Source organism: Chrysemys picta, chromosome 6, assembly GCF_011386835.1.
Source record: "Chrysemys picta bellii isolate R12L10 chromosome 6, ASM1138683v2, whole genome shotgun sequence".
Classification (NCBI taxonomy): Eukaryota; Metazoa; Chordata; order Testudines; family Emydidae; genus Chrysemys; species Chrysemys picta.
In genome coordinates this window covers 103,329,756-103,354,856 of record NC_088796.1, presented here as the reverse complement: position 1 = coordinate 103,354,856, position 25,101 = coordinate 103,329,756, and the positions used below count along the sequence as shown (strand labels likewise).

At 40.1% G+C, this 25,101-nt stretch overlaps 1 protein-coding gene across 10 annotated transcripts in view; it reads left to right on the top strand.

Annotated features, from left to right (window-relative positions):
• Positions 1-25,101, top strand: part of ADAMTSL1 (ADAMTS like 1) — a 690,570-nt gene that overhangs the window by 479,552 nt on the left and 185,917 nt on the right. For all 10 annotated transcript variants that reach the window (XR_010588651.1, XM_065549471.1, XM_065549470.1 and 7 more), the window contains one exon: positions 12,227-12,463. Coding sequence is in view for 9 of the 10 variants with exons in the window: in XM_065549471.1 (XP_065405543.1) it covers positions 12,227-12,463 (237 nt within the window). In the remaining variant the exon portion in view is untranslated. The remainder of the gene's footprint in view (positions 1-12,226; positions 12,464-25,101) is intronic.

Genomic DNA, 25,101 nt, shown 5'->3' with positions numbered 1-25,101 from the left:
TTTCAGTAGGGCCTGGATTGACTCTAACATGAACTTATTCTGAAGAAGGTGCAATACTGAATTTTCCTCCATTGTTCACTTATTGTCAATAAATAGATAGGTTTTAGAAATAAATCTAATTAGGCCTTCTAGATTCAGACCTTAGTGTACTCAGACCTCCACTGTGCTTGCTTTTGGCCATCTGGATGGTCCTAGCATCTGACTGGAATACTCAGCATACTTGATTAACAAGAAACAGTTTCCAGATAGTCATGTATTTAAAGAAAAAGTCCGATGACCTCATGCAATTACATGTCTGTAGAGTGGATACAATTAAGTGTTTTCTATTTACCTTTTTACCATTTTGAATCATTTTAACAAGTTGGGATGTATTCCCTATGTCGCTCTGGTAGTAGGATATCCCTAATGTCTTTCAGAATAGTAAAAGAGTCGTATGTTTCTTTTGAACTATAACCTCTGTATTTGCATGCTCAATTATCATGAGTATACATGCAAATCCGATAACTGGTCCTGCAAATGGCTAGTTACTCGTATAACTTACTTATGTATCCAGGTACAGGAATGTGGACACACAGTTGCATGTGCATTTTTGCTCAAAAATGTCAAGTATCCAGCTTTGAAACTTTGCTCCATAAAAACCTGGAAAACAGAGAAGGCACCATCCTGGATGAACATTCTGCCTCTAGCAAGGGCTTTCAAAATCCATAATGAATCTAGCCACTTCTTCATTATTTAACACATGGAAAAATTCCTTTCTGATTCTTGCAGGGATCAACTTATGCACGAACTTCGATTACCACTATGTTAGCATGGATAACTTCTGCACTAGTGGTATAACGGGACATAAAATTAGCCAGTCTTTTTATTTGCTGCAGAGTGTAGTTATCTCTCAGAGCTCACGTGCCTTTGTTTATATGACTGTCCTCTCCCAGAGAAAGGCAGTTATAAATGCTAAAAGCAAACTCTTTATTTGGGGGAGATGAAATTAGAGAACTGGAAGTGTACTTCTTGGAGTTTGGCAATGAACACGTTTTCACAGACATTATCATTTGTGGGATTTTTGCCACAGCTGTTTTTAATTCATCCTGAAATTAGATTACAGGGGAAAAATGTAGAACGGGAAAAGGGAGAGGAAAGGAAAGAGGAGAGAGAGGTGCATCTGTTTCTTCAGTGACCTGTATTATTCTTCTGAGAGCCCCAACCACAGCTGGGGGCTGTGAGAGAGGTTGACACTGTTTTCTAGAAAGCTTTTGAGCAGTCCTGTAAAGGAACACATCTGATTTGGCTTGCTTACCCGTTACTGTCTTATGTCTACCAGAAACTGGAAATATTATGAATATGAAGCCACATGTGTAAATATTGAAAGTAAGAATGAAAGAATCTGATGATGATTTGGGTTCTTAATTATTTTAGGAAACATTTTTGTAAAATACTAATATTAATTCCAAATATGGTTCCAACCATTGTAGAAATTATGGTGGGGGTTGAGAACCCAGTTGGGTTTTTTTTAGAAAATTATTCTGAATGCAATAAAAACATGTTTTGTTTGATAACTACACATCTTATGGTATGAAAAATAAACAAACATTTTAAAAAGTGACATTCACTCTGGGTGCAATTTCTGGAGTTGGATTCTTCTGCAATGCTGCATTGTGGGCAGATTATAGATGAATTTTTTTTCAGCTGATGAGTTGTGCCTTTTCTTTCCTTCAGTCTGTTTCTCAGCTACCAGATTCTCTCCTATTTATCATATTCAGGTCATCATTCAACCTCCTGTTCTCTCTTTCTGTCCGCCTCTCCCTCACCAACCTCTCACCCCACTGTCCACTGCTTTCTCTGTCTGATCCAAACATCCACTGTCCCCAAAATTCAAACATTTTTGCACAGTTGAAAATGTTCAGATTTGTCACGAATACTTTTCATTTTGATATACTGCTTCTTGGCTCTAGACAGAAACAGTGATAAGCACTTGAGCAGGTTTGACATTCCATCCTGTTGGATTGGTACTTCCCGCGAGCACGCCAGTATGTTACAACACACTGAAGAATCGTTCCCAGATATTGAACACCACAAATAAGGCTCTTGTGGTGTTTTCCTCAAATGAAAACAAGAATGTGCCAGAAATCTCACAAGAATGCCTATATTTGTAATACCTTTTAGATTAATTATACAGACCCAAGATTGAACCTATGGATGTTAGTTCAAACCAAACCTTGTGAGCGTTGCCCATAACCACTTCCCCCTAAAGCCTACCTTCTCTACTTGGCTACATCACAACACGTACATTTTTAACAGTGAGAGTAATTAACCATTGGAACATGTTGTGGAGTCACCATCACTAACAATTTTTAAATCAAAATTGGATTTTTTTAAAGGAATTATTTTGGGGAAGTTCTGTGGCCAGTGTTATGCAGGACATCACACTAGATAATCACTGTGGTCCCTTCTGGCCTTGGAATCTGAGTCTATTTATTTGACTACACCACCTTCTGACTCCCATACAAACTTCCTCCATTCCTGCTTCTTACCACTATGTGCTCCTTTTGTGTAAACAAGCATCAACACCACTGTCCAGTTTTTAAAAGGGGGCAATGTTGTTACGTAGTTACACTTCAAAATATCAAACCTGTAAGGGATATGAAATGTTCTCAGACGGGTTGTACTGGCTTGTACCTGTGGGCAGCACTGTCCTTGCTGGAGGGAATGTCAGATCTGTTCAGGTGTTTAGCACTGTTTAGTTTTTCTACCTTCCTGTGGCTGGCATATCAATAAAATCTTTTGTAACAAAACCACATAGGTTGGGGCTTTATTACAAATGTAGGCATTTTCCGTCACGTGGATGATTCTATAAGCCACTTGCCTAGGCTGCCAACATGTGCAAACTTGCTCATGTGAAGAAGGCAACCATAAGCTAACTCGAATCTCTTTATTAACACCAACTTTACTTAAACTTCCTGAGTAGGAACTGAATTATGTTTTAAATGACAGTTCTCCTGCACTCAGACCACTTATTATGGCTACATCCCTTATTGTGGAAGGTGTTTGGTTTGTGTTTTTCCTCTGGACATGTACATTTTCAGAAGTTATTTTCATAGTAACTGCCTAAGACTTAGTTCTTTATGTTAGTGAACAAGTGCCATTAACTATGTTATTGTAATGATAGATGCTTTAAGGTCTGAATTCGTGTCTCCCTGTCATCCAGCAAAATAACTGTGATCGTGCACAACCGTTGTTTTTTTAAGGTAGGCTTTGTCCTAAATAAATATATCAAGAAGATTGGCAGGGCAGACTAGGGGGACCACTGCAGGTGTTCTTCTCTGTCCCCTCTACACAAGAGGCATTTTAGGATTCTGATCAGACTAGAATTGATCTGGATAATTTAATAGGATTTGTTTTCAGTTTTTCTGTTCAGTCTTTCATTTCAAGCCCTTGTATTTCCATTTTCTGTGTAAGCACCTTTGTAGTATATTATTCTAGCATACACCCTTTAGACCACAAAGTGTCCAGAGTGGCATATTGAAGATCACTCTGCAGCTGGAGAGAATATGGTTTCTCAGCACAGCTGTGCTACTCAGCAAGAGCCCAAAGCAAATTCAGGTTGCAATCCACTGTTCTTCACCTAACATGAAATAACAAATGAGAGAGTCTGTTATAGGTGATTTGATCTGTATCAAATCAGTGATTCTTTACTGAAATAGAGTAATTAAATGTGCAGTAAAGTATGAGAAAAGTGTCACCAAATTCCCACCATCCCAACCCCTGAAACAAACACACACCCCGGAGCAGTTCAGTTTGACAGCATGCTACCTACGTTTATACCATAACTACAGTTGTGAGTATTTTCGTAATAGGTAGAGGCAAACTCTTCTTAGAGGGTTAGGAATTAAAGGTTGTGTCAGAGAATTGGATATGTAATTTTCTCGAGATCTTCATTAATTTATTTTTTTGAATTTTAATTCATGACTTTTTGGGTTTGACCTCAAATAGTCAGCCACAAGCTCCTCATTGGGTATAAGAAGTTGAATGTTGTGCTGTGCTACGTATCATTGGAAAGAAAACTCTCCTTAGACTTTGAAAAGCAGTCTTCATATATGAACTCAGGGTCATGATAATTTGGGAATTCTTAATCAACTTGTTCCTCAGGTGCTTCTGCTAGCAGAAAGACAAAGCCTCCCAATGTATGTGCTGTTGAGTTAGTGATGACTTTTGTATGGTATCAGTAGTGCTGTTTACAGAGTTACTGTACATCTGTAAAGTACACACTCATGTCCTGATCTCACTTGATAACAGAAGTGATTCATGTTTGTTTGGAAAGCTGTTGAATTACCACTGTGTACAAATAAGCAGCACTGGGAATGAAACAAATAGAAGTCTACAAACAAAGCACTGCCCCCCCTGAAATTTTTTTTATCCTTATATAGAAACACCTTTGATAACCTGTTCTTGTCCCTCTGAAACAGCAGTAGATCAAAGTGCACTATGGAACTTTTAGCACATGGCAGCATGGTCCATATGGATACTTAAGGTATGTCTACACTGAATTTTAAAACCCACTGCAGTGAGTCTCAGAGCCTGGGTCTACAGACTTGGGGTACGTCTACACTTACCTCTGGGTCCGGCGGGAGGCAATCGATGTTCTGGGATCGATTTATCGCGTCTGGTTTAGACGCGATAAATCGATCCCGGAAGTGCTCGCCGTCGATGCCGGTACTCCAGCTCAGCGAGAGGAGTACGCGGCATCGACGGGGGAGCCTCCGTGCCGCGTCTGGACCCGCGGTAAGTTCGGACTAAGGTACTTCGAATTCAGCTACGTTATTAACGTAGCTGAATTTGCATACCTTAGTCCGAAGTGGGGACCAGGCCTTGGACTTGCACTATGATGCTAAAAACAGTTGTGTCAATGCTGTGGCTCAGGCTGGAGCATGGGATCTGAAGTTTCCCCCACTTCTGGCTGCACAGCCTGAGCCCAGATGTCTAAACTGCTGTTCCTAGTGCTGTAGTGCAAGCCCGAATCTGCAGACCCGGGCTATGAGACTTATTGCCGTAGGTTTTTAATGCAGTGTAGACCGCATAAGAGCATAGAGTTACACCCCAGATTAGTTTCTAAGTCTCTATATAGATAAACCCCAAATGCTTCATGCAAAATACAGTGCTATCCCAGCTACATAACTAATATCACTAGTCAAAATGTTTCTACTGAAATTTTTTGTTTTTTGAAAAACTGTTTCTCCAATTCAAACTGTTTCATGAAACCTGTTAAGTTTCTGTAACATTTTAGATTATTCAACAAAAAAATTTTGAAACAAAATTTTCATTTTGAACTGAGCATTATGTTTTAGTTTGCATTTTGAAAACAGAAATGAAACTAAAATTTCAGTTAGAAAAGAAACAAAGCAAAAATGTTCATTGCATTTTGGACTTTGAAAGATGAACATTACAATTAGAAACAAAACAAACTAGCTCTGATAACAAACCTCCTTGGAAACTGCTTTGATAGTATCCAGTTCAATGGGTTCATCGAGGGATATACTTGGGATAGGCAGTGAAAGTGTACTTATTCTGAAGATAACTAAAAATATGGGACAGTAGCTTTGCCTTCTCAGAGCAAAATCCTGCCTTGACATAAGACCCATGTAATCCTAGTGGATTTATGCAATTGCACAGAGGTAAGTGATGACTGACTTTGGTCATTATTTGGCTGGTTATCTTAGTTGTGCTGTCACTGTGTGGTGACACAGAGATTGGAATTTGGTACAGAATAGACACTCCAGTTGACAGTACCTCATTTATTTGTAGGTATTTATTTATTCTACATTGCTGTCTCCTTCTTTAGGTGATGCAGTTCTGCAGTGGTTCTCACTGAAAGTTTGTTGTATAGGCTCTAGTTCAGCAAAGCATTTAAACATGTGCATAAGTCCCGTGAAAGTCAACAGAAGGGGCAGGACAATGGAGATTCAGGCTCTAGGAATTTGCACTTGAATCAGGGTAGCTACACTAGCGCAAAAAAAACCCCAACCAGTATAGACAAGGCATTAGGGCCCAGTGAAGGCTCCACTAAATCACAGGACATTTTGCTGTTAATGTCAATGGGAACAGAATGTGGGGTAAAGCCTCTAGATAGTTTGCTTTTAACAAACAAAAGAGAATATAGGTGCGACCTGATCTTATTTTTAAAAAATTCCTCTCACTGTGGTGGTTCTTTCTTCCTTTGGATGACATCATGCAATGAATTTTTCTCTCTTTTTAAAGATTTTTTTATGGAAGGCTTAAAGAAATGTAAGGTTGTGTACAGGGCCAGCTTCAGGTTTTCTGTTACCCCACGTGGGGGGGGGGGAGGGAAAGCTGCGGCAGCGTGATCGTGCCACTCCACTCTTTGGCGGCAATTCAGCGGCAGGTCCTTCATTCCAAGAGGGACTGGTGGACTCACCGCCAAAGACCCAGACGTGCCGCCCCAATAGCGGCCGGAGTGCCACCCCTTGGTATTGGCCGCCCCAAGCACCTGCTTCTTTAGCTGGTGCCTGGAGCCGGCCCTGGTTGTGTAATACCAAAGAAACTGTGCAAAATAATTAGAATAGTACAGAGGAAAATATAGTAGTGAGCTAAGCAGTAGTGAGAGCTCTGTAATGTGAGTCCTACATTTATAGCAAATCTCCCCTATTGCAGCTGATTCTTCTCCCACTGCTTGCATCTCTGGGTATGTCTATAGAACCTGCAGCAGGCAACAAGCCTCCCAGCCCAGGTTGATTGACTTGGGCTAACAGGTAGGTGTGGAGAAGCCCACCTCCTTCCTAGCTTTCAGAGCCCCTGCTCCAGCCCGAGCTGCAACTTCAAAGCACTGTCTACGTAGCTGTTTTTAGGCTACTGGTGTGAGCCCTGCTAGCTCATGTGTGTCAGCCTGGGCCGGGAGGCTCACTGCTGCAGGCCGTGTAGACGTACTCTCAGGTGCTTACTCAGTCTTTACTCGGACAAACTCTGAGTCAGGAGGATCTTTCTTAAATAAGCCTGTGGGGTCAAACTAGAGCACATATGCCATGGAACTGATTCAATAAGCTGTTATGTCAGATGCTACGCAGAATAGTCCAGTTGTTTGCCATTTTTTGCGCAAAGGAAAAGCTCAATCTACAGTAAATCTCTCTTGGCCTCTGAAAATATACAAGTATCTACACTGTAAACTGTTTTAAAGACTCCACAACTGCTTCCACCTTATAACAGCCTAGATATGATCTTTTACATTTCACCCACTAAGTAAACTTTTAAAAGGCTGACCCTCTTTTGTCCCATGTAATCTGATCTACCTATCGCCATCAAGGGACATCTGGGATTCATCTTATCTTTTCCACTGGCTCGTTGATTAATAGAAAGTGTTTTGAATTGGATTCAGATATGGCAGAACTCCACGGACCTTATGAATTACAATAGGGGCAAATAAAAGGTCAGGTTAAAAAAAAATTGGAGGGGAAGGAGTGAATGAAGCCTTAATAATGCAGTCAGGATTAGGTGCTTAAGAGATGAGGCTGAAACTTGTGTTTATTTTAAAATAGTAGGTTTATACACCTAAGGGAATTTCTGGCCATCATTAAAGTGAAGTCTGTTTTCACAGGGATGGAGACAATATCGACCTAACTGGATTAACTGAGTTTATGGACATCCTGCACTGACTCTGTTGGTCAGAAATATTCCACAAACCTTTGTATGTTGATGATCAGCCTTCTACACCTAGCAGAGTGATTCTAGGCAAAGTTAATTCAGGAACTGATGCCTTTTTTTTTTTAACTCATTAGACTTTTACCTGCCCTGAGAAGCCTTAATGAGGAGGGAGGGGAGAACAGCTGAAAAGAGACTTAAGTTGAATGAGTCTTTCCATTCTATCCATCTCTTTCTGATTCTCCAGGGAGAGGAAAGGCCTTTATGTCCTATTTCTACCCAAGCCCACAGCCATCTTTTCTAAATATTAAAATTTGAATGTAGTGCTAAGCTAGAGTAACTCCCATCTCCAGTTCAGTCAGCTTGGCAGGTTACTCTTCCAGGGCTAGATACTTAACTGGTATAAAGCCGTTAATGCTGTAGGGTTGCAATGGAGCTATGCCAGTTTACACTAGTGGAGGATCTTCCAACTCTCCCAACCCCATCCATTTGCAACAGCTGACCTTCTTCTTCTTTTTTTTTTTAAATGGTTGGAGCAAAGCATTTTCAGAAGTGGAAAAGCATCGTGAAATCAGACCCTATGGTTTCTGCTGACTGAAAAATTGCTCGTCTGACATTTAAATTTTAAAAAGTGAGGTGCAGGGAGATTGTGACAGAAAAGAAAAGAAAGTTCATTATCTTATATGAAGGTGTAATAATTGTTTAGCAGTAAATCATATTTTACAGGGTGGGACAAACGTGGCCAAATATCATTACTTTGTCTTGCCTGCTCATTCAGCAGCTACAATACCAATTTTTAGACTCTAAACTCTTTGGGGCAGGGACTATATTCTGTCTTTAATTGAATGGTTGCACAATGCCCAAAACAATGAGGCTCTGCCCACTACCATAATACAAACAACAAATAATAATACTTACCAAAAAAAAAAAAAACCCACCACCCCTGCACATGAGGGGGGGAAAAGATGAGCCAAATTCTGTACTGACTTTCACTCCTTATGTCTTCATTATACCCCATATAATGGAAGAAAGAATTTGGGCTGTTATTTTTCTTAATGGTCTCCCTTTGGGTGTAAAAAGATACTAATTGCTTACATTTCCAAGCAGAATCATAGAATAAAAGTGTGTGTGTGTGTGTGTGTGTGTGTGTGTGTGTGTGTGTGTGTGTGTGTGTATACATGGCAGTGAAATTCACCCCAAGCCCAGTGAAGAGGCTCAAACAAGGCCTTCAAACACGTTTAGTGCCAGTCCTAGGGCATCAATGGGAAAGAAGTGGCATACATGGCTTGTAATGGTTCTCTGCACAACAGGGTCAAATTCTCACCCTCTTTTGCATGTGCATGCCAGTATGTGTACGCTTGTGTAGTATAGGTATGGATGCTTACATTTATTCTTTGAATGGCTTCAAGTTTCCCATGAAAACTTCTTTTAAAAACTAGCTCTATATGCTATTCAAATCCATTGTTTTATTCTGATCAGGGAAATCAAAGACTAGAAGTAGTTAACATTGGGTCTTGATCACCTGCAATGTCCTGAGAGCTTATGTTGACTATGTATTTTTATTTCTTTGATTTAAAAATAAAACCCAAATAAACAAATGTAGTGAAACGTGTACAAAGCAGGATTATGAACTCTCCATGTTGTGCACTTTATTGGGCCTTTTGTCTTCATAAAAATAAAACTGTACAAGCCAGGAAGTTTTGAAGGCAGAGCCAAGCTAGAACCAAACAAGAGTTCTGGCTTGGCTCTGTGAGCTACAGCATAAGCCAAGCTATTAGACCTCACTCTATACACTTATGGACAGGAAAATTCAGAGAGGGATATGCACTGTAAGGTTTTTGTGGCAGGAAGTGAGGCCACAGATTGTCCTGAACGCATAGCTAAACCAGATCTTGGGTCAAGCTTTGATTGCCTTGTTCACCTTTGTTTAAAAGTAGAACGGAAGGCCCAATTCTGCCTGCAGATACACATCTATGGAGGCAGAACGGGACCTAGAATATGAATCTACTCTACTCTGTTCAGTCAGTGTAAAGGGTGCCCAAACTTTGCCCCATGCAGATCCGCATTGGCGGTTTGCCAGGAGCATGAGGAGGGACACAACTAACTTGTGTATAATTTTACAGGGTTTTTTTTAGAATGGAAAATAAATGCATCTAGACATAACATGTATGTGTTCCTGTATTCTTCCATTATGGATTAACAGAAGTTGTGTGTTGTCTGAGTTCTGCAGCAGTAAAGCCTGCAGTTGACCCACTTTGTCCTCACCCACTACACTTATAGGGAGAGGGTGATTGAGTCTCATTTTAGAACTTCGATGTACACTACTCTAGAGTAGGGGGCAGCCAAAGTCCCTTTTCCCACCGCTCCTCCGACTGTCATAAAGTTGTGCTGTTGTCTGCTATGGGGACACCATTTATTTCACACTCTAAGCTTGGAAGACATCCATCCCCTCCCAGTGTGGGCATAGTATATGGGAGACCCAGGCTCAAATCCTTGCTCTGCAGGATTCCTAGGCAAGTGCCCTAACCACTAGGCTATTGTGTCAGTCTTTCTTTGTGGCTCAATGAATAGTTAATTATTTATACAAAGTGGAATAGCTCCAACAGGAGAGATTGAACCTGCTCTGAATCAGGCAGAGCAGCATCTTGAGCCCAGGTCTTCTATATCCCAGGTAAGTGCCATAAACACAGGGCCATTGGCTGTTATTGCTTGTTTTTTAACACTTTTTTTTTTTTTGGCAAGGTCTAGTTTTAGTTCTAGTTCCAAAGCGGAACAAAAACAAATGTCGAAATGTGCATTTTTTCACGAAACAGAATATTTGTTTTCCGTGCAGCCCGAGTGCACCAGTAAAAAGTGTCTCCCAGTTTGCTCACAAGCATAATCTGAAAGCTTGCCAAGTAAGAAATACTACTTCTCAGAACCTGATCAATACAAGCCATAAAGTTTTTACGTTTTAAAATTTACCTGCAACACTCACAATGACTATACCTTTCTTACCGAACAATGTAGAAATTGGAACTATTTAAAAATACCAGCAAGGAGTTAACAAGTGGAAGTGCAAGAGAAGTATTGTAAATAGGTAGCACAGCAGAAACTGGGAGTGATGGTATAAAACTGAGAGGACACATTTTGGCTAAATAGCAGGAAGGCTTTTCTTTGGACAAAGCTGTCGAGAAAGATGTTGGAATCTCCATCAGAGAAGAGGTTTACTTCAAGGCAAGACTAAATATACAGGAAGCTAATAAGGATACTGTAGAATTTTGTGAATACTAGGATCATTGTAGTTAGATATGCTAAAGACCTATTGAATCAAGACCAGGGTCCATTTTTATACTCCTTAGTAGATAAAAGATATAGCCCCCAGATAAAGGAGGTGACAGATATAACACTGAACCAGCACTTAAACAAACACCAAGAAGAATAGCCTTCACTGCAGAAACAGGATGAGCTAGGGAGGATTCAAGGGTCACTGAAATCCTAATGCAGCAGCATTGCAAACTCTTGCTGTTTTACCACAGATCTTGTGATATTTAGTGTTTGTCCTGTAGACCCAGAGCCTGAAATCATGTGATTATTTAAGACTCTTGGCTTCCATTTAATAAAAAAAAGGAGTTTTTAGCCCTGTGGTTGCAGAGAAAAGCTTTAAAACGTGAAACCTACGGGATCAAAAAGCAGAAGACAAATTTTACTATTTTTAGAAATCTCATGATTTTAAGTCAATCTCATGATTTCATGAGACTCAACTAAATATTTTTGAATGCTAAGGCTTAGCAATACTGATACGGTATCTCTCTGTCTATGGAAAGCATTCAACTGTCATCTCAGAGAGAGCAGTTCAAATAAGATCTGTATTCACCAATAAGTGAAATCTGTACTGGGTGGTCTGAATATCAGCAGCTAGCAGTCCTTATCACATAATTTATTGCAAACTAGGGCATTTATGTCTGCACCCAAAATGTTTCAGAAACCTTCCCAGAGAGCTTAAGAAAGGATTTTGTTTTGAACATTTGTACAGCAAAATCTAAAAAATTGCTGATTCTGTGGATTGTGAAATCTGTGCCTGTATTAGCCAGGTTGAAGTAATACAAATATACGTAGCATTTTTCTGGCTCTTGTTGCTTCACTGACTGATTTAGGTCACTTCGGGGGGTGGGGAAGCTAGTTAGGAATGCTTATACAAACAAACATTTGAATTGAGTAATTTGTGATATATTTTTTTTTCCAAAGGAAAAAGAAAAGTTAGCTAAAGATTTGTGTGTGTATGTAGTTTTAAAGTTAATAAGAATGTTTCATGACTGATAAGTTTTATGGGTAGGACAAGCATGTATCTGTCCTATGCTGAAACATATTTCCTAGTGGTGTTGGTGTTTTTCAGTATTGCTACAGTGATCCCCTGAATGCATAGTAGTCTGGTGAACTATCGGCAGATAAAATGGCATGGAATACTTTGACCAGTGTGTTTGCCTAAGTGAAAAACTCCTACATCTAAGTGTGTTACTCTGGTGCTGCCAGCTGTACATCCTTTGACAAAAATGTAATTAGCCCCCTTGGAGCTAACCTCTCTCCCTTTTCTCCTCTTCAGGATTGCCCTCCAGAAGCCGGTGATTTTCGGGCCCAGCAGTGTTCTGCTCATAACGATGTCAAGTACCAGGGACAGTTTTATGAATGGCTTCCTGTCTCTAATGACCCTGACAACCCGTGTTCACTGAAGTGCCAAGCCAAAGGGACAACCCTTGTTGTGGAACTGGCTCCAAAGGTTCTTGACGGCACGCGATGCTACACTGAGTCACTGGACATGTGCATTAGTGGCTTGTGCCAAGTAAGCCGGGAGTTCTTATTCTAGCATATGTTGTAATGATTCTTTTCCTGAATATCTGTCTGTCACTCACTCCTTCTTTCTCTTCTCCTCCATCTCCCCCCCCCCTTTATTTGCACAGCTGTAGGGGTTCTTTTTATGTATTTCTATTTTCACAATCATTTTAATACGCTTTCTGTAAAGTACTATAGGAAGAGCTTGACAGATTCATGAAACAAAGGGATTTTTCTCTTTTGGGGGGGGGGGGGGGACTTTCCTTTCTTTTCACCTGGAAAAAATGTGGTTGATGGTTCCTGCATTTTATACATTTAGCTATAGCAGTTGATCCTATTGGAAAAAATACCCTAAAAAGGAACAATTTAATATTTAATTATATTTTAAAACTTCCCAGGATTGAGGAAATTAATCTGCCCTGGAATATTACTATTCAAATTATTCTCTCTAAAAATCACAAACAATATAGTGATTCAGTGGATGGAGCACTAAACTGGAAACTCAGTCAGTGATTTGTTGAGTAACTCTGAGCAAGTCACTTAGTCTTTCTATGCCTCAGTTTCCCCATCTGTAAAATAGGGAAACTATTGTTAACCCTGCTCTGCAAAGTACTTTCAGATTTACAGGTGGAAAGGGCTGTCAAAATGCTCTGTATTAGCTTTGATTTTTCAGATTTACTTATTGATTCTTTAATTATTTTATTGATTTTCTAATTTCTTCCATTGTACTGGTTTAGCATTGCTATTTATTTTTGAGATTGTACTTAAATTGTCACACATGGGGCTATCTAGAGACTGGATGGACTTAAACTCTAAACTTTGGGGAGGTTCAGATTGAGATCTGAACTCAGCTGCTGGGGCTCTATCTCTCTCATGTGACAAACCAGAACTTTGGATCCAAACATCCCTGAACTTCGGAAGACTCTGGACTTTCTATGCTGCTTAGACACCAAGGGGACAGGTGCATTCAGTATTTCTAAGATAGATAGATAAGTTCTTTAGCTGCTGTCCTAAAGCACGTTAGTACCAGCCTTAGTTGAGAAACTTCAGCTACACTGATCTTTTCCTTAGATGTATCAACCATGTATATGTGGCATAACTTTTAAATTCATAAATAAAATGATCAACTCTTTTCCAAGATCTTGGAAATTATCTTAACCATAAGTATTATTACTCCAAAATTTTCCTCATGATTTGTGACCTATATAAAAATATTGCATAATTTCTGACCAAAATTCCATGTCTCATAATGAATTAACATTGAGATTTCTGTACCTTTTATACTTAAGACAACTTAGGGGTTCAGTCATTGCACCACCTCTGCATCTGGCCAACTGTATTTACTCTTTGTGTCTGATGAAGAATCACAATCTGAGTAGTAGTTTTAATGTACCTGCTATGCTGAAAAAGTTAGTGACTCCTGAGAGCATGGGACAGGGCTAGGAGTGTAGATGAGCAAAGGGAAAAGACTCTTGTATCCTTGTTAAAATTAGTAATGGGGGAACCTTTTGGCCTGGAGGTTCTATTTGGATAAACTCTCAGCTGCATACATTTTGGGTGTATATAGATTTTAGGGGAGGAAAAATAATCCCTTCAAGTTAATATTTTACATTAAGGCAGAGCTAGCATATCCAGGTGGTAACCCATTGTTAATCAGGTCCATAAACTTTAACCTTAACATCTCAAAACTCAAAGTAACTTTTTCTATCTATATTTCTGTGATATTTTCACCGGAGATGACATCACAATTGCGTCAATGAGGACACCATAGCAGACAGTTTCAAGCCTGCAGCCATGTGAATTTGTCATGGCTACAGAAAAAGGCAACCTTCAAAGGTCACAGCTGCAAATTTACTGTGAGGTCCTTCTATGACCCTGGAGTGACAGCGTGTTTATGAATAGACTGGTTGCAAGCCCCAAGATCACTCTGTCACAGGGAGGTAGGGGTACCTTTTCTAGATTATTCATGCTGAAATTGTCACAAAATCCAAGAAAGTCAAAAAGTGTCTTGCTGGCTCACTTGCAGGTTTCCACTGACCTGGGGCACCATTTGACTGATTCTGTAATAAAGGGAACCCCATGGACTCTCGTAGTATATTCTTCTGATTACACGACCATAGCTTTCTTATACTCTCTAGCTGGCAGTAGAGCAGGAAATTAATGTTTTAAAAAAAAAAAAATGTGCACTTTGTAAAGCATATAAACATTGCTACTAAGATTAATGAATCTTAGTAACAATTCTCCATTGGTGTCAGTGACATTAAGATAGGTATGGGCTTTTATAGAAATGGCGCATGTTTTTCCAGTGGATCCAACAATAAGCTATATGTGTCAGATTTCTAGCCCAACTAGATGACTGTTTCTTCGTGTATGTGACAGGGGTCAGTCTGTGGCATATCATGTGTCTACAAGCTGTTCCCAAAGGTGGTAATGTCAGGAATAAAGAGTTAGCTTTCTTTCTGTGTGACTCACTACCATTCCCTGAGTAGAAGGTGGTGTTCTCTGCCCCGCACTGGCGAGTATGCATTTGTTAATTTCCTTCTCAAGTTGCTCCATACAGAATTTAAGTTATATTTTTCAGAGTTTTATTCCTTATTTTTCATATTTCTCAGAGGTTTAGAGATCCCAGTAGCTGAGTGTCATATTTATGAGGATTTTTGTAATAAGTATTACAAGCAATCTGACATTTTTGCTCTACATATGACCACCCACCAGTTTAGCATAAAATCAACACAGACTTCTGACTATATTCAGAATAAGCAAAGCTACCATCATGTGTTTTGGAGTTAGAAGCAGCTGTATCAGGAATCCTAGACTCATTAGGAAAACGTTTAGATGTTGTTGCAGAGATGCTTACGTTATCTTTATTTACAACGTGGCGGGGGAGGGGGGTGTGTGTGTGTGCGAGAAATGTACCATTCATTTGTTGTTGCTGATTCAGTAAATGCTTCTTTTTCACCTTTGACTATTCCTTCCTATGGTAGCAAGCAGAGAGGATGGCTCTGCTATTTAGGGAGTCCTACAAGATATACAGTATCCCTTCCCCCTCCCAGGTCCCTTTGATTACAATATGAAACGATTTGCTAACACATAAGGGCCATATCCTGCCTTTGTTCTGATGTACAACACCCATTGAAGCCAATGGGAGTGTCACATAAACCTCGGTGACCGCGTACATTCTTATCAGCAGTAGAAGTTTAAGAATCCTACTTTGCCTATCCTCCATAACTCTATTTGTTAATTGTGGCTCTAGTGCACTTCATGCAATGTGTCCGTTGATAGGAAAGGCAGATTCTAGCGGAAGAATAGGAATAGTGTGGATAATGTTGTAAACAGATTTTCTTTAATATTTAGAATACACTTAGGGTGGGGTTTTCAAAAGCAAACTTCGCATTGGCCTAATGCTGCTGGGAGTTTTGCTATTGACCTCCATTGGAGCAATGTTTGGCCAACACTGAGCACTTTTGAAAATCCCACCCTTCCTGTTCATTGTTGTTTCTAACGATTTTAAATCTCCTTTTTTTCTTTGGTTTCCTGGACTATTTGAACCCCTTTCTCTTTCCTCCAATCTTCTAGAAGCCCATCTTGCCTTTTGGCAGCTGTTTCTTGTCCCTATCTTCAACTCATTTTTCTGTCATAAAATCCAGATCTGAAATACTGAGCAGTTCTTAGCTTAGACCCCCCCTCCCCATTCTGCAAACCGTATGTTACATATGTATACTTTAGCCCACATGAGTACTTGAACTGAAGTCAATGTAACTGTTCACATGAATAAAGTTAGATACATGTTTACAGGATCAGTATTGTAGTTTTTATAATAGAAAGTGTCTGGAGGGCAACAAACTTGCTGAAAAGGGAGCCTGGGCACACTAGAAAGATTGGAGCAATTTAAAACTGTCCCTTTTCCTTTTTAACTTCAGCTCTTCCTATTTCTAGTCTGTATATCTGGGCTTTGGGATTTTCCTCAAAAGGCTGTTGGACACTCTCCCTTCAGTATCTTGACTAATGGGTCCATCTTGATTTCCTGGTATCACAGGCCACATTCTGATCTCTGTTCCACCAGTGATTCTTAATTACACTAACGAACAAGATAACAAACATCAGAAACCAACCCACTGACCCTACTGTGTGCAGATATTGTTGGTGCCTTCTCATCTCTGATTCAGTAGCCACCTGTGACACTTTGCTTGTGAGCTGATGGAGATATGAAGTTGCTAATTGCTTTCAGAAATAGTCACTTTAGCTAGAGTCATGATAACTTGGTAGCTTTCAATTTTCAGTCTACGTCCAAGGATCAAGATCTCCTGGCATTAGAAATGCATAAGTTATAACAAAGTAAACTGATATGAAAGCAGTTTAGCTATGTTTTTTTTTAAAAGAATATTTTGCATGAAAAAATAAAAAAATACATGGGAATTTGAATATAAGTGGAAAATTCTACTTTCGCTGCTGAATGGTTAAGTTGTATAACAGGGCTCTTTGTTCTTTCATTCTGCTTTTCTTATAAAATATCATATTACACTTATTTGAAATCAAGGTTGCCATTTTTCATCATACTTCAATCATCCTCGTCACCAGCAGCAACAGAGGGTGAGCCAACAGCTCTGAGCATTTGTTAAAGCACTTATATTGTCACTTTGTTTTATGCAGCTCACACCTAACGTGAAAGCAGACTTAAAGGTACATACCATCAGCTCACAATCTACTTGGTTATTTTTTTTAAGTGAATTTAAAGTAGTTTCAGGTCTTACACCTGCCCGTGAGTCCTCCCTGCCCAATCTTTGTGGTTTTACAAACATATTTTCCTGCATTTTAAAATGTTTTTCTCTCCCTCGTTGCTGTGTGAAAGGTCCATTCGAAGAGAGGAGAAGTATGATTATCTGTTTGGAAGAAAAGAATTAAAAATGCTCTTCTATGCTGAAAGGATCCAAACTGAAAATGCATTGGAATATTTTTTTTCTATAACCTCTTTCAGTTCCAATAAGCTGTAGTAAATCTTCTAACAAGCAGTAATGGGGTGAACATTTTGTAGGCAGAAGTGTGATTTTTAAATTGACAGTGAATCCCTTTTAATAAGTATTCCATTTCTGCAGCTTCCTTTTCCCAAAGATCCCCAGGATTGGCAGAGTTTGCAAGTCTCATACTCTCCCTCCTCCACCGTTCCCCACTCCAAATTGATCTCCTGCAAGGGCAGTATTCCAAGGGAAGTTTGTAAGGTTCACGTGGGGGAGTTCCTGCGCTATTTGTATTATGGTAGCGCCGAGAGGCCCCAACCAGTGTCTGGGCCCCAGTCAGTGTTCAGTAACACTGCACTGCATGTAGAATTATTGTTTTCTTCAGTAACAATCTGTAAGTTTTTGAACTGTTCCATATATAGTTACATATTTATATTCTCTCTCTGTATTCATTCAGTAAATTTCGGTAGTTTGTGGACTTTGTTCTTATCTGTTGTCCCGATTGTAACTGATGTAGCATTTCCCTTGGTTATCCAAATAATCAACTGCCTGTTTATGGAGTTCTCCTTTCCCTCGTAATCCCAGCCTATGTGTACTGTAAGCTAGTGCTGGATGTCTGTAGCACAGAAACAGAAAGAAGCATGGCCCCTCTGATTGGCATGTACACATAACAATATTCCATGAAAGTTACTAGGACTTTTAAAAATAAAAACAAAAATTATCTCCTGTCCCACAGTGACCGATTTCTTTCTAGCATTTCCCTGTTTTCTCTTACACCAAAAAACTTGGATTTTGCTCTGTTTCTGATGAGCAGGGAAATGCTTCTTATTCATTGTTGGCCTTTGCTATCTTCACTGTTTTACCCTTGCTTGTCCCTCCTGTTTTCATAACCCTCACACGTTATTCTCCCTCTGTTTCACTTTGTCTCCTACTTTTGCTAACTCCACAAATAGGCTTCTTGAAAACAGCCCAAGATGAAGTACGTGAATCAGTGTTACACTCAGTTTATCTGTGAGGCTCCAGGTTGTGGAGAGAGTTCTCTATCTCTATTTGTGATGATAGTCTCGATACTAAATGAAGTCCCATCCTGAAACTTCCAACTTTTTCAGGTTAAAGGATTAGACTTTGAAAACACATGTAGGCAGACAGCTCCCTGTTAGCTAAATATCTGAAGCGGTGCAAGCGTGTAAGTTATTCTGTCAAACGTCTGTTAGCTGTAAACCAATGCACATGAAACAGATTCTGAACTCACTTGCAAAAAATCGACCATATGAAGAATTGCAACCTGTTAGTACTCTGCTTCTTTTTGGAAAGTCACTAATCTACATACAGACCTGAAGAGGTGCATGTTTGGATATGGAAGAATTCAGGTAGATTGGTACATACATAAGCAGGCAGAAAACAGCTGCTTAATTTTATAAAATATCACAAGGAATCAAGGAAGATGCATGAGGCCAAGTTCTGCCTTCAGTTTTACTGCTATGAGTCTGGAACAATTCCACTCTAATCTGATTGTGTGTCCATTGACAAACCACTTCTTGATGCTGAACAGTCTTGCCTGTTGTTTAAGTCAATGAAATTACTCCACATTTACCCTGGTGTAACAGTGGGCAGCATTTGGCTCATGGTGTAGACCGAAGTGCAGAATTAGACCCAATATTCAAAGAGCTGTCCAGTTCCAACCAGAGGCTTGAGGTAGATGTGGATCTGTTTCTTCCCCTGTTAGTAGTTGCCTCCTTTCTTGTTGTCAGAGTGCTACCCTCCTATACCCCCCTACAGATTCCTTCCTATCAGTGAATTCCTCATCAGCACATTCTGTTTTGCCTGAAACACAGAATCAGAAGGGAACCTAGAGTAATTTGGGAACACTGACCATAGAACGCTCTTTAGATAGGGATTCAGCTTCTCACTATGGGGTGCCCATTGTGACAGTAGGGAGAGAAATTGATTAGTGGAGCAGCACAGATACGGGGGTGGAGGTGAATGGTAAAGGGGAGTTGCTGGGCAAGCAGGAGATCAAAAGAGACTAATGAGAAATTAGACAGGTCTTGCATGTGAGGCACCAAGTTTCAAATGTAAGACGCTCTGGCTTCAGGCAAAAGTCTGGGCAGGTCTGAGTTTGTGAGCAGGGACTTCGCAAGATTCCCATCAAACTCTGCCAATGTTCCTCAGTCCTGACTTGCAACACTATTGATTGCTCCAGTCCTGGACCTCTTAGCTGCTAATCTGTCAGGCTGCATTTGGCTATGTTATGTGGTATGTTTTGTAGTAGCACAAACCAGACCCAGCTTGTGTTCATAAAATTATGACCTAAACTAGGATTGCTTTGTTATGTACAATGTCCCTGTTGTCTGCTTCTACTGGCATTTGCTGTTTTCTGGGGGGAAGAGGGAAAACATACATGACATTCTCTGAACTAATTAATCCACTTTCAGTGTAAAATATTCTTCAATAGCATTAAACTGGTCTTAATGGAACAACTAATAAACATCTAAAATAAGGGAAGGTTTAGTGCAGTTGTCCTCTGAAATGATTTTCTGAAGCAAATAGAGGAATAGTATTTTACTAGCTGTGCTCAAAAGAACACTCAGGTAGTCTGTAAAATATGGCTAGTCCAGTTCAGTCCAAAATAAGGCATCAGATTCATTGAGCTCTAAACATATTGTTGGAGGTGTCAAGTGGACAATCCTATCCTGTGGATTTGATCACAGATACAGCCAGTCTGACATCAAGTATTACAATTTAATATTCTTGCATTATTTCATTGCAATTCAGAACTTATCACAGTTGAAGAAGCATGTAACACTACCAGTATGATGTTTGGAAAAGTTGTTATACCACTACCTAGATAATGGATCCAGATCCACCAATAGTAAAAAAATTAGTTTCAGTAGATGGGAGAAATGGCTTCCTTTCAGATGATATATTGATTGAATGATAATGTGGTAAGGTTTGGGACGATATAAAAAGAATAAAAAAAAACAGAACACATGAAGAATAAATATAATTGTCTATAATTGTATAAGATTACTAAAGTTCCAGACTGCTTTATTTTCTACTTCCTCTCTTCATTCTCTTTCTCTTGTTCTGTGTGTACCATTCATTTCAATGATTTCTTTTTTATGTGTGTATTTTTCACCAGTGTTTTTTTTCTCTTTTGTTGTTGTTACCCCTGCACACCCTGCAAAATCATGACTCTGATTGTAGTAAATATTCTTATATGCTTCAGCAAAGTGCTGTTAAACACTTACCACCATTATTTTCAGACCAGGCATGGCAGGTGTCCATATCATTAAATACAGCATGTTAACTATCCATGACAACTAAGTGTGACTGAAGTTTCAGTGTAACTGAGCCCTGAGATTGTCATACTTGGGTTGTTGCTTTTCACTTCCCATGGCGAGAGAGGCTGGAGTGGAACAGTTATCACAGGCCCTTTGATGGTGAACTGGAAAGAAACACACTCTGGATAATTATCTAACAAGCAGCATTTGGGCTGCTGTCAATATCTGTTCATTTTTAGGGACTTCATTTCTCCTTGCCAGCTGCTACTGTTGATAATTTTTCTTTCTTTTCTCAAGGCAATGACAGAAGTAGTGCAGAAGCCAGACTAAAATGAAAGAAAGCATTTAAAACAAAGCATAGTTTTCACTCTCCTGTAATTCAGCTGCCTTGGTTCCTTTTTTGGTAATTTAATTTTTCCTCTTAAATGGAAACTTTGACATTTGTAATGCACCCATTATTGTAGTTCCTAGGTACAAGGGTGGCTACCTTCCCAAAAATTTAGAAAGCATTAGTGATGGGATCCGTCCTTAATCAGTTTTATCTTGGCATAACATCCTCCTGTGCTGATCATGGTAGCCTCATGACTCTTGAAGTATGTGCTAGGCTCCCAGACTTATATCTTCAAAAAGTTACTGATGATTTTGGGGTGCCTCGATTTTTAGTTGCCAACTTGAGACATCTGAATGGGGCCTCATTTTCAGAGTGCGCTGAGCAACCATCCTCTGAAAATCAGGTGCTTTTATGTTGTATCAGCTTGGGCACCTGAAAATTGAGGCACCCAAAATCACTAATTGCCTTTTGAATGTTTAGGGTACTGAGCGGGAGGGGTGATTCCCAGCTCGAGGAGATGTACTTGTGTTAGCTCTCTGTGATGGTACCTCCCATAAGGCTTTATGGAAATATGCTTAGAATGTGTTTTATGCTACATATGCCATGTAACATATCTCCGTAAAGGTTATGATCTACTGAATGTATTAATCCTATTTGTATGTATCATTTTTGTATTCAAAGTTATGAATGTTATGAATGTTGGCTGTGTACTGGCTTGATTTCTAAATAACCCTAGTAGAGGATTTGGTCAGTTCCTGGAGAAAGGAATGTTGAAATTAAGTACCTAATCAAGAAACATTTAAAGGACAATGTGACTTGCCCAGGTGACTCCTAAACTCCATCTTGGAGCTGGACTTTGCATAGGAGTGAGGAGGGGGTCTCCACCCACAAGAGAGAGTCTATTTAAACCCCTGGGGGACCCCTCCATTTTGTCTTCAGCTGGCTAAAGAGAGACCCTCTCCATCCCCCAGAATACTTGAAAGAAACTGGAACAAAGGACAGTGTGCAAGGGGTGTGAGTGATTGCTGGACCCAGGCTAAAAGAAGATTAGTCTGTAAAAGGGAGCATTCTGGAACTGGTGAGGATCTTATCTGTATTCAGTTTGATTAGACATAGATTTGCGCATTTTATTTTATTTTGCTTGGTGACTTACTTTGTTCCATCTGTTACTACTTGGAACCACTGAAATCCTACTTTCTGTATTTAATAAAATCACTTTTTACTTATTAACTCAGAGTATGTATTAATACCTGGGGGAGCAAACAACTGTGCATATCTCTCTATCAGTGTTCTAGAGGGCAAACAATTTGAGTTTACCCTGTATAAGCTTTATGCAGGGTAAAACGGATTTATTTGGGTTTAGACCCCATTGGAAGTTGGGCATCTGAGTGTTAAAGACAGGAACACTTCTGTTAACTGCTTTCAGGTAAACCTGCAGCTTTGGAAAAAGTAATTCAGACCCTAGGTCTTCGTTGGAGTAGACGAGAGTGTCTGACTCAGCAAGACAGGGTGCTGGGGCCCCGAGCTGGCAGGGAAAGCAGGGGTAGAAGTAGTCTTGGCACATCAGGTGGCAATTCCCAAGAGGGTTTCTGTGATCTAAACCGTCACACTCTCATCTTGCTTGCATGCTAAAAACCGAGTGTAGCTGCAGTGGCCTGGGCATCACAAGGGAGTAGCTGCCTCGAGTACATGCCTAGCATCTCTGATGGGCATGTACTTGGGGCGCCTATCTCAACCCTCACACTGCCTTGGCTACATTCTATTTGTAGCACACTAGCTCATTGCTCTCCTCAAGTTGGGAATCACGCCTCTAGCTTGGAGTCTAGACATACCCTTGGACAGCATTCTCCGTGTTACCTTCATCCCCATCTAAAGATCTTTTGTGTGTAAGGTAGTTTAAATTTTGAGTTTGTTGTTTAAAATCATCATTCTGTCATGGAGAAATAGCCTTTTCTCAGTGTAGTTTCAGCACCGTCCCTAAAGGAATGAAGTCAAGAGCACAACAGGTTTTCTAGTCTGCCAGGGCTATGCACTTATATGCATATATAGCCATCATGGTGCCAGCTACCAACATACATGTGGTATGGGCTAGCAGGAGAATAGGTGCTCTAGAACAGTGGTCTCAAAACTTTTTTGATCGCGCACCCCTATCAGTAAAAAAATTTTGAGCACGCACCCCCTGCCGCGCCGGCTCTACCATTTTTGCCGTAGCAAAAATAAATAAATAAATAAATAAGCTGCTTGGATGAAGCAAAAGAAAAAAACGCTCCTCCTGCTGCGCAACCCCAAGGATCCTTTTGCGCACCCCCTAAAGTACATGCACCCCACTTTGGAGACCACTGATCTAGACCCTGCCATGTGGAAGAATCAGAATTTGAGTCATTAGCTTGGTCCTTTCTCTCCAGGCCCGGAGCTTAGATCTTCCCATTCTAAGCCAGTCGGGATTGGCAGCACTGCAGCAGCAATGTGTTTGTGTGATTCAATAGAATGAGTACTTTGTGTTGTTCAGAAGTGAGCCCTCTGTCTGCTGCAAGGTATAGCGCTGAAGAGCTCCAGAGAGAGAGAGAGACATGTCATACCTTCCTTTTCTGTATGGAAAGACGTTGCAATATTTGAGGATTCCTGGGGAAGTTTCTCCTCAGAAAAAAGAATTGGGAGATGCTTAAAAAGTGATAGCTCCAGGTGAGACTTGTTCTCTCAGGGTCATGATAGAGTCGGGAATGTTTGTCATCCCCTGCTGAGCTGGAAGAAGGTGCTCTGATTATTTTCCTCAGAAGGTATCTTTTCTTAATGAACTTAGTCATGTACAGAATGCTGTGTGACCTGCACTGAGATATCTGTAATGAGCAGCAGTTTTAAGAATCTACAAAGAAGGGGACATAGGGTTGATTGTACTCTCGTTGAAGTTGATGGCAAAGCTCCCAGGATTAGGCCATAGTCCCCTGAAATAGTTGAGAATCTCATTCCTTTTTCACGCACTTATTCCGTTACAGCATGGAGGTTAGGCTGTGATACCATATTGCTTAATGATACAGCACAGGGAGTCTTATTAATGGCTCAGTGACCTGGGATCTCTAAGTCTGTGAGCTGTGGATATAATTTGTTCCTCAAGGGGACAGGTTGCTTGTTGGACTGCAGCATCAGAAAGGCTTGCATTAGCATTGTCTCTGTCAATAACGACGTCCTCCAGCAGGATCCACATTATCATCAGGATAGAAGACTGGCTCCTATCAACAAAAGAGCCCTGTGTTTAAACAGAAAGCATGTATGCCCAAGAGAAAAGAGGGCTCAGTGGAGATATCCAAGTATGCCATGAAGTCATCACCATTGACAAAGGATCACATTCAGTGTAATGGGAAACAAGGGCAAATTAAATGCTCTCACTATTCTAATACTTCACAGTCTGGGAGACCAGAGTGATACTGGAGGGCAGACTTTTTATATAACTTTCAACTTCTTAGGGCACATTGTTCTGAAGATGTTGGTGCAGAGTTGCCTTGACCATTTTGTAACATTGTGTTTTAATTTATACTGTCCTGTGCTAGATAATTCTTGGATCTTCTGCTGGAATATTTTCCTGCTCCTCTGGAAAACCTGGCATCTTTTTCCCCTCAAAAAGTTAAATGAGCTAAATATCCAAGGGAGGGACCTGCAGGATTCCTACAGAGGGAACCAGTAAATATTTCAGGAGGAATCTACTACAGTCGAGTTGTTATTTTTTTTTAAAAGTCACTTACATTCTCACTTGTCAACACTACCACTAACATTCAACCCATAGACTTTACTGAGTGTCCAGGGGATAAAGCCAGAAAATTATTTTTGCTCTGGCAAAGTAGAGTCCACAGAACCAAACTGAAGCAAAACAAAGAAAGAAAACTGTGAACAAAGTGACCGAGTAAAATAAAGGAAAAGAGTTAGTAAACATTACAGAAGCCTTTTTCTTCCACAGCAGTTTTTTCCTCTCATCCTCTGCTTATAAGTCACTGGGGACTGTTTCCTGTTTAAATGGTGCCTATTATAGAATGTGACAGCTTCTGGATTTCTTTGTAACCAGAAAGCTAACAAGCTATGCTTTTCT